The 10376-nt window shown below is 48.1% G+C and overlaps 2 protein-coding genes across 2 annotated transcripts in view; both read left to right on the top strand.

Annotated features, from left to right (window-relative positions):
• Positions 1 to 1565: 1565 nt before the first annotated feature.
• Positions 1566 to 4141, top strand: PtA15_5A163 (uncharacterized protein; the record flags this gene model as incomplete). Its single annotated transcript, XM_053168894.1, has 2 exons — positions 1566 to 1587; positions 3891 to 4141. The coding sequence occupies 2 exons, from the start codon at positions 1566 to 1568 to the stop codon at positions 4139 to 4141; spliced, it is 273 nt and encodes a 90-aa protein (XP_053020145.1).
• A 4708-nt stretch (positions 4142 to 8849) lies between these two features.
• Positions 8850 to 10376, top strand: part of PtA15_5A162 (uncharacterized protein) — a gene marked incomplete at both ends in the record, with an annotated part of 59963 nt that continues 58436 nt past the window's right edge. Inside the window, 5 exons of the mRNA XM_053168893.1 lie at positions 8850 to 8852; positions 8943 to 9511; positions 9618 to 9867; positions 9994 to 10046; positions 10118 to 10307. Of these exons, the coding sequence (XP_053020144.1) occupies positions 8850 to 8852; positions 8943 to 9511; positions 9618 to 9867; positions 9994 to 10046; positions 10118 to 10307 (1065 nt within the window). The remainder of the gene's footprint in view (positions 8853 to 8942; positions 9512 to 9617; positions 9868 to 9993; positions 10047 to 10117; positions 10308 to 10376) is intronic.

The raw sequence follows: 10376 nt of genomic DNA, 5'->3' as shown, positions 1-10376 counted from the left end.
GAGATGAGGCCGCCCTGGTACACCTTGTTTTTATCATCTCGTGCCAATAGCCGCTTGGCCATCCACTTGGTCTGGAAAGTGAAGTGTTCGCACTCTGTCTGAAAGCCTGAAGAGATTATAAGTAGTCCGCGCCTAACAAAACAGACACTTCAGCTTGTGGAACCCAATGAATCCAAGAAAAAGAGACACACACATTCCATTGGAATAAGTCCATCATGAACTTATCTCCAACACCCGCGCCTAACTTGTCAGGGACAATGTTCAGCTCTTGGAGCATAAGCCGGTGGTAGTATCTCAAACAATCAGCGTTGATAAATGAGCCGTGAATTTCTGTTATGCTTGTGATTGGATCGTCAAGGGTACTTGGTTGACCCATCTGAAAAGTCAAAAGGAAGAAATGGGATTAACCAATTTTGCAAGTCACAAGGGGATGAACAGGTGAGACCTACCTTTAATTTGAAAGCACTGGCTGATGGGTTCTTCACAATCTCAGCTTTGAGATCAGCCCGGGGGAGTGGGTCTGGCTTTTTGGATTCAGGCCAGGGGTGGTCGTGTAAGCCTTGGTGTCGGAGCAGAGCCCAGCCAGATGGAATGTGAAAATCAAATTGGAGAGCTGTTCCATTGCAAGCTTCCCAAGTAACTTTTCCCGGACATCGGCCAGCAGCTCCTGGACATTTAGGCTCACTGAAATGATTCAAAGGGGTTTATGAATTGTCAGTAACATCTTTGGAGTGGAAATAAATGAACAAAGCTCTTTGAAACTTGCCGTTCAAGGTATTCCTGAATACCTCCCCTTGCTGTTGGGAGCCAACCCACTGGCAGGTATCGATATTGCAAACCAAGAGAGTATGTCCGCTGAATTTTCCAAGTTCCTTCACCACGCTTCTCAACTCCCGTGGTTTTAGTAAATCCTACAGATCCAAAGTTGACCACGACCTGGTCGGCCCCCTTGACAAAAATGGTTGTGCCATTAGGATAAATTGGATAGCCCTCACGGTCCAGGGTGCATCCGTGGTCAATGAAAGTATAAGATGCTGTATGGGTTTGGCAAATGGGAACTGGACAAAACAGCCCTGTTGCTGATTAGCACTTGGCACTAGTTGATCCCAGTCTCCAAATCTTGGTCCATTGCTGACAAACTATGGAACACTACTCACCTGGACAAAACAGCCCCGTTGCTGATTAGCACTCGGCACTAGTCGATCCCGGTCTCCAAATCTTGGTGAGGAAAAGATTTGGAGCCGGGGCGCGGGAATTTCCAGGCTAAGTAGTGGCTGCAGTCCTAGCCCGGGGAATCCCCCAGGGTAGGATAAACTAAATAAAAAGTTATGGGTGTAAATAGTTTTTGTAATCTTGTAAACCATGATTCTGCCGCCTCTACTCTAACAGAAAGTATGGAACAAATCAAAGTCAACAGGCAACTCCCACTTCACAGTCATATCGGGTGGGTCTGGTGCTGGGAGGTTCAACAACGGTGAAGACATTGGGATGTTTGTTCAAAAAAAAGGGAGGAGCGGACAGCAATGCAGATTGTGCAGAAACAGTGTTTGGGGTGGGGGGGAACAATGCTCTGGGAAATGCACTCAAGTACGCCAGAGTTGTTCGAAGTTCGAATATCCTGAGAGGTATTCACGTCTCCTCAATACACATGGTGAGGCATGGTGTCATGCCAAACGTGATGAACTGTGAGATTGTGTGTACTACGTAAATTGGGCAAATACATGCTTGTATTTCTGTATTATACAAGCTGACACTGTACTATTACAAGCCCTGTAATCAAAAAAGTGGTTGTAAAATAGGAAAATCAACACTGCCCATCCCAATCCGGAAAATTAAGTGGTACAGTGGCCAGCGGTGCAAATGTGTATCTGGCCGCTTGAGGGTGGTTTAATACACCCCACATTTCGCAGGGCCTGTCTTTGCAAGGGGGCAAATTTGGCCCACACTTTGTAAAACTACACATAACCCCTATTTATGTATAGTTTTACACAGCACCTGTTTTACAGGGCCCTGTACCCTGTAAAATATACTTTGTAAAATTCATCTGCCCCCTATAATAGGTGAGTTATGAACTGAGGAAAAGACAACTGGGGGGAGAGAGCTCCTGATAGACAAATGTGAGGGAATTCAGCTACAAGGAAGCCCCTGGATGAGGGATTTTAGCTACAGGAGAAGTTGAATGAGTGAATGTTGTTGGTCAGAAATGTACATGACATGTAGAAGATACAAACATCTGAATGATTGACTATGATTGGTCAGAACATGAGGAATTTAATGTAGTACTCCTATGATGTCAACTAAAGCTGTCAGTTGTGAAAATCACTAATTTAGAATGTATGTAGATACTATGTAATGTAAATGAGTGTGTTTGGCTGTCCTGCAGCTGGGTTGTGTATGTAAATGTGGGAGTTGTATATGTAAGTCTGGAGGTTGTGAAAGGAGGTTGGATGTATGTGTAGCTTGTAAGTGTAACTTCTACTCTAGTCCTGTAAAGTCCTGTCCTTGTGCCACAGTCCATGATTCCTGATAAATCCAAGTTTATTAAAGACACAGTTTTTCCAAAATTAAAAAAAATAAGATCAAGGGTTCCCCCTTACAATTATACAAAATGAGAAAAAAAACATCATGGGTTTCCCCATCAACAAAAGTTCAAAAAAAAAAAAACAGGTGGGTTTTTTCCACTACAAAAACCAGGATACAAAAAAAGGGGAATTTTACATAAGAAAAATCTAAATCTCTACCAGCCTTCCAACATCGGCAAAGCCGTGCCCCCAGGCTCACCACCCAGCCCGCATCAAGCGCACGAGTCAAAAGTGATGGACATGAAGGCCCCCGGCCCGCAGCTAAGGCTGCAGACCCGTGGGGGGCCCACTCTTCAGCCCCTCAGACTGCGCACGTGCAACAGCGGAGGAGCGCAAGGATGTACCGCCAGCTGGAATTACAGCAAAAACAGAAACACCTGGGGGGACAAACAGAGTGGCCAGATGGCCTCTTTATAATATATCCGTCCAAGATCTGGCCACCACCCGCCATTACCAACAGCTGTCCTGCCTCAAATTCAGTCCACCCAGCCATTGTCTGACACCAAGCCACTCAACTGTTGTTGGAAGCTGGTTTGGACACTCCACAAATTTCAACTGTTGCTCACGACCAGCTCCCCGCCAATCGTTGGTATGGCAATAAGTTTGCCTCCGCCACGCCCTTGGTCTCCAGCCAGCCCTTCAAGCATCTGTTCAGGCCTCACCACGTCTGTCTTTGCTGCTGCATTCACTGGGAATACTACACAGCTGGCCTAGCCTCCCTCGTTACAGCCGATCCGGGGGCAGAGAAATATACGAGCGGTCTTCTGTAGCAGGACGGAGCGAGGCCTTGTGCAGGACGACACTGTTGATGTCCGTCTACCCCTTCCGCCCGCCGTTCCACCGCTCCCGGATCCCCGCGCCGCTGTGAGACCCCAGCCTGGAGAGCCAGCGGGTGCAGAGCAAGGGCTCCATCCTGCTCGTCGACCTTGTCTGGTCCCATTCCCGCACTGGCGCCACAGCCCATCTCCGCCGCCAGTTCTGCTGCTGGAACACATGGCCGCGACCGCGCTGTCGAAGCTCAGCTCGGCCTAACTGAGTAACGGACTGCTCAGTCCTACGGAGTCTGACGGAGTCTGATCTAGCGGCGATGCCCAGACGGCCTCCGAAGACACTAACTCTCTCCCGGCGCCCGTCCGACCGCGTCTTGCTCACCCCCGCTCCCGACCACCCTCCTCCTCATCCACAGCCACACTTAGCTGAGCCGGAGGAGCCCAACCCTGCCGACCCGCTCAAATGACTCATCCACGCCCAATGTCTCGCCTGCCACTCTCGGATTGTCCCCCGCAGACTCGACTCCCCGCTCTCCAGAAGCCGCGAGAGCCCGGCTGGCCGTCGCCGGCGTCGGCGATCAGGCCCGCTACGCCTTCTGGTGCCGCGGCTCCGGTAGCCCCGCCGAGGAGAGGTCGGTCATGTGTAAGCTCGTCGAGGTCAAGCGCCCCGCGGCGGCCTCCCATTCAAAGCCTTCCCCGCCGGCCGGAGAGCTCAAGGTTCTGGTGAGGACGTGCAGCGGGTGGATGGACCTCAACGGCTATTTGCGCGATTTTCTCAACGCTTCCTGACCCTCTCTCCCGCCCATTCGCGTGTTCCATTTCTGCTGCACCTCCCCCTCTCTTTTGCTTGCTGTGTCTTCTCCTGCTCCATCTTTTTTTTCTCTTCTTTGTAAGTTCAGCAAGTAAGATACATTCATACATGGACTAACTTTGTTTCTGTGCATTTCATATCTCCTGAAGCCTGAGATTTAGCTCCAACTGTTCCCTCGAGTGGCTAGAATCTATTTCCAATCGCTCTGCCCTAAAGCTTATCTAAGTTAAGGCAAACAAAGATCACACACTGACATTCCCACAGCTGATTCAAAACTTCATGATTTAGCCGCCAATTCATTAGACTGACTATTGAAGCTTGATCTTTCCCTGCGCTTGTTGTGTGAAAATGTCAGTCACCAGTATTTTCAGTCAGCACCTGTGCAAAATCAACCAGCAGCTCAACTGTGGCAGCAATCCAATCATGTAAAAATCTCTGGTCAAGTGTCAAGTGTTACATCAACAGTAGCAGGAACAGAAACATCAGCAAGAGCAACACTCCATAAATGCTATCCAAGTGCAGCAATACAATGCTGAATTTCAGGTTAATGGAGCCTCTTACAGTAATCATTAAGATTCAGCATGAAGATCACTTGACTTGACATACTGCATAGCATATACCACTTTCTAAAACACCCAATCAAGTCAATAATTTGATCACTTTCCACTTCAATTGTGACCATGTTTTCCTGACCACTGTAGCCTAAATTGTTCTTCTCTTTGTTCATCATGTTTTTTCATAAGCATGGTTGAGCTGTCCTATTTCTCGTTGCACTGGATTTTGATCATATTTGCAATAAGCATTTCATGCTTGCTTCAACTGTGCTCATCCAGAAAATTTCTTGAGTGAGATGTCAATACATGAAACTTGGCCCAAAAATTTGTTACTGCATTTAGCTCTGATCAACAGTCAGGTCCCCCAACCTTATCATCCACAAGATATTGCTATCATTAACAGATTCTTCACCAAATTCCATTGTGATTATTACATGGGGGACTTGCCTTGTCCTATTGTTAATCTCAGAGATGCAATAACTGTTGTTGTATCTACTATCATACATACACTAACTCTTAGTGCATCTATTTTCAGAGATAAGACAAGATGGTCAACCACAATAAAATATGGATTTAGTTATTCTTAACTTGCTATCTTTTATCTACACTCACTGCAAAAGAATAAAACCAAGAAAGTATTGTGATTTGCAAAAATTCAAGGATAAAAGTATTATTGATGTAGTGCAGTGAAAAAATAACAATATGCTACACTAACAACAAATTTAGCATATCAGTCCACTCATAAACAATTATCTCCACCTGGGACAGAAACTAATCCACCTGAAACTTCTGCAAGATCAACCTCTTCTGCTTTCTGCTCAATCAGCTTGGGGGTGTGTCCATAGGCCTGTTGATCCCAAGCTGGATAACTGAGTCTGTAAATATTTCTAAGTTCTTCCACCAATTTTTTTTCATGCTCCCAGAGAAATTAATGGGGCCACTTGCATCAAAAAAGCTCATCAGTTTAGCATTTGAATCTTAATCAAGGGATGATGCACACAAGGCCTATGTACTTGAAGATTTATATAAACATGGGATTGAAGAAATTTGAAGCAATTATGTGGGGATTAAGCTTTAGCAAGTAACAAGTACATGTTTCAAGCTGCAGTCATTCAAAATTTTAATTCTTCTATAGAGTGAATTGCGGCACTTCTTAAATTAGCAATACTATCACAATTTTCTTCAAATGAATATGAACTGCAGTTCAATGATTCAGGTCCCAATTGATTGATGAAAATGGGAGTCAGAGGGAACAACTGATTTTCTCATGTTTAGTCACCAAAATTTAATCTAGCTGAAACAACTGGCAACAAGTGAATTTCATCAGCTAGAGAGACCTGCAAGAATTGAGAGCCATGGAGTTGGCTTGTAAGTGTGGCCTCTTAATCTGCCTAGACTCATTGAATTCAGTCAGACAAGGCACTTGAAGATTTAGACCTGGGATTTACAGCGGCGAAGCCGCCTTGGACTCTAGTACTATGTAAAGAAAAGGAAATAACACTGTGAAAAAAACTAAAGAAACTGCTGCCAGTTGAAATGCAATATTAGAAAGGCGCCTTTGTAATATTGCATGTCAACTGGCAGCAGTTTGTTGATTTTTTTCACAATATAAAGAGTTTTTGATTTTTCCTGTGGGGGAACCTTTTTGATTACCACAAGGGTTCCAAGTACAAGTACGGGCATCTGATATGGCAAAAAAGGTCAGCGGGTACCCAGGCCCCAGTTGCCATCTTTAAAATCAGAATTGCGACTTCATTAGTTTTGGTTTCTGTACAGTACAAGATGTGTATTAACAATGAAGCAGGCACATGTCAGTCACAAAAAAAGACTTCAAGGGGCACCCAAGGCCCCCAAAGAATTGAAAAACATGTTCATACAAAGAAACTCCATGATCTTGCACATCTTTTGTTCCCCAAAACGTTGATTGTCCAATGAGAATTGATGTGGCCAGAAAGGATTGAAAAGTCTAATTCTCTACACCTGGGGGTTGACATAGTGTAAGTCCCTCCTTTCAAGGGTCCCTGTGGGATGGCCAAGCTTAACAAAGCCTCTTCAAGGAGGCACAAAGCGTCTCCAAAGAAGAGGCTTACCTCTATCATTAGCCCTACAGACTTGAGTTTTTCTTGTAAAAAACAGTATATTTTCTTGAAAATGATTTGAAAACTGTAGTTTGTGGTTTAATAAAAACTGAGTAGACAGACTTGTAGCCTGCTATCTCAGCTTTCATTCCTTGTTTTTTTAGCTTACTGCGCCTCATAATTACTAGCCCAATCTGTTAGACGACTGGTCAAGATTGCATAGTACATAACCATACTATGTACTTACACGTCAGCCAAACCTAGTAGAGTGAGACCGCTTGTCCCAAAACCTAACCTTGTATGTAGACTATATGCGGTAGGCCGGCCCGGCTCCTATTCTCTTTCCTCATTGAGATTAGGAGACCGGACCCGGACGTGTGGAGAGCTTACACTGCAAGAAAAACTCTAGAAACTGCTTGCAGTTGAGATGCAGCAAGCTTCAATCAAGCTTCAGCTCAAGCTGGAGTCAAGCTCCCAAATTCTGTGCTGGTGCACCTTGAGTGTGCACCTTGTTCAGCATCTCAATTTTGAAAATGCTGGAGTGCTCATGCAGTAGGCTGAGGCAAATGAGCATCCCCTGAGCACCCTTTCATTTTCTTTTATTAAACACTCCATGCACCATTGAATCCAGCCAGAACAACATAAAAAGTGTATGTACACATGAAAGGGATATGTACAGATGAAAGAAATATGTACACATGAAAGGGGAATGTGAGGAGGTTGTATTAACACATAAAAGGGATATGTACACATGATGAAAGGGGTATGTATGCATGAAAGGGGTAATTATGCATGAAAGGGGTATGTGCAGTAAGGGGTATTTGCACATGAAAGGGATATGTAAACATCAAAGGGGTATGTAAACCTGAATGATAAAAGGGGTACTAAAAGGGACCTAAAAAACTCAAAGGGGACATGTAAACATGAAAGGGTCATTAACACATGATGAAAGGGGTATGTACACATTGTGAATGGGATACATGCACATGAAAGGGATATACACACATGAAAGGCGTATGTGCACATGAAGGGCTATGTACACATTATGAAAGGGGTGAATGCATACAAAAGGGATATATGCACATGAAAGGGGTATGTGCACATGAAAGGGGGATTTGCACAGGTATCAGCTGTTGTACTTAGTTTTTTGTACCTTAGACTCACTCTTGCATAAATTAGACAATGTGCATGGGATCACCCAGTGCATGATTCTTGCATGAGGCACGGCTTGCCTTGAGCTCTTGCATCTCAACTGCAAGCAGTTTCTAGAGTTTTTCTTGCAGTGTTACCACGTCGTGCTATCCTCGTATAGGTTAGTGTTTTTGCCATGCAATATCATCGAGATTAGGAGACCGGACCCGGACGTGTGGAGAGCTTGCCACGTCGTGCTATCCTTGTATAGCCCTGAGTCCTTATACAATCCACCTACTGTGGACTGGTTCTGAAGGGGTCTTGGCATTTTTGAGCTCAAAATTTGGCATTCCCTGAGCTCACACAGGCTCAAAGGGGGCAGATTGGTTACAGAAATCCACCATGCAACAACATTTACAGAATGTTTCTTGCCAGAGGGGACGGATAAAGAGGAGTTTGAAATGGGTGAAAATTAGCTTATAAGATCCTGGCGATTCTGATGGTGCCATTCCAAAGGCACAGTGAGAATCAGAAGTCTAGAGGAAGATCATGGGGAAAATGGGGGAGTGTGGCATCCTCCCTGCCAATGGCATTTGTCTCGATCCTGTTGTAGCTAAGTTCGGCTACGCTCGCCCGAGGAGGGTACACTTATGTTCGCGGGACGGCGTCCCCCTCCAAGAGGGACTATCAAGTTAATCGTGGCCGCCAAAGGTGAAACACCAATTAGTCGATCTTGGCGACTGGCCAACTGCTGATGAGATAGTCGGACCGGAATCTACCGGAATGGGGCGTTTAAGGTTGGCTTTTGAATATGTTAGGATGTGCTTGGATGGACATCGTTGTAACTCTGGGCTGGCCATTTAAGGTTTGGCTGCTTATAAGAGAGACTGCTGGTGGGCCAGCCACTGACGCTGACCATCGCCATGGCCTTCCACTTCCACTTCCACCCGCCCCTCAACACCACCATCACCACCACCGCCGGGGCCATCCACTTCTACGGCTTCAACGCGGGCGAGCAGCCGGCCGAGCCCGAGATCTGGCTGAGCTCGGAAGAAGGCCGGTGGACGGCTGTCGGCTTCCAGCCGCTCATCGGCTCCGGCCAGCTCTGGCATGCCGCCCTCGAGCTTACCCGGAACACCGCCTACGCATTCACCTACCGACTCCGCCGGCACAGCACCATCCACTGGACAGCAACCCCGGCCCACGACGGACACATCCGCACACACCAGAACACCGCCGCCAGCACACTCCGCCGGCTGGTCCCGGAGATCACCGGCACGCCAGCACAGCCCAGCCACCCGCAGACAGCAGCACTCACTCTCACACCACCACTCCATCATCTCCCCTCCACCGGCAGCCCCGCAGACATACTCGCATTCGAAAGAACGAAGCCCACCTGGATCACCCCCCGGCCACTCACCAGCCTCGCCGAGATCGCAGACTGCCGCGAGACCCACGTGCTGCTCATCGGAGACCCCGTGGAGGACCAGCTGGCGATCATCGTCCCGATCAGCACCCGCACCCACAGCGCATCCATCAGAGCCGTCCCGGGACACCCGCTCACCGTCCGGACCGAGCACCACTTGTAGTGCGTGCTGTTGAATCTATACTGTACTATTTTTCCAAAGAAAAACATGGTCCGGACATATTAGTTCAATACTTTTTCCTCTCATTTCAACATTGTGTATCAGCCCGGCCGATGGCGGCCAGCAGGCCGAGCTCCGGGTGCTCACCGGCCGCACCGCCGACCTGCGCCGGATGATGGCCATGCTCGTCGCCCCGGCGTCATCTCCGGCGGACGCGCCCGCCCGGCCGCTCGCCGAGCCGCGTGGACTCGGCTTCTGCACCTGGGACTCCCTCGGCGGGACATACAACCTGGCCCAGGTGCTTGGCATGCTCGACAGCTTCGCCGACGCTGGGATGGCCACCGCGCTGGACCGCGTCCTGCTTGACGACGGCTGGCAGCCCGTGGCCGACGGCCGGCTGGCCGGCTGGGAGCCTCCCCATGCCTGGCTCGATATCCCTGGCGATCGTCCGAGCCTCGCGGACGCCGTCCGGGCGATCAAGAACCATCCCGGGACATCGATCACCCTCGTCGGGGTATGGATGACCATCACCGGGTCCGCATCTATCTACCCTCCTCTGAGCCTTGCACATATATAATATTCTGACACTTTATTGGTGGACGCAGGTACTGGGCAGGGCTCGATCCCCACTCAGAGCTCATGCGACCCTACGACCTGCAGAAATGGGCCCTCCAGCCCTCCCCCGCTTCCGACCTCGCGGGCCAGCATTGGTTCTTGCCCAGTCGGGCCCGGTTGCGCGATTTCTGGGACGCATACTTCAGCTTCCTCAGGGCCTCCGGGGTCGACTTCGTCAAGGTGCGTATAGATATCCCGATCCTGTCCTATGAGTTGATGTGCAACGTTGGGTTGAAGTGTGGTGTGTGG

This window comes from Puccinia triticina, chromosome 5A (genome assembly GCF_026914185.1).
Source record: "Puccinia triticina chromosome 5A, complete sequence".
NCBI lineage: Eukaryota > Fungi > Basidiomycota > Pucciniomycetes > Pucciniales > Pucciniaceae > Puccinia > Puccinia triticina.
This window is presented reverse-complemented; position numbering and strand designations above follow the sequence as displayed.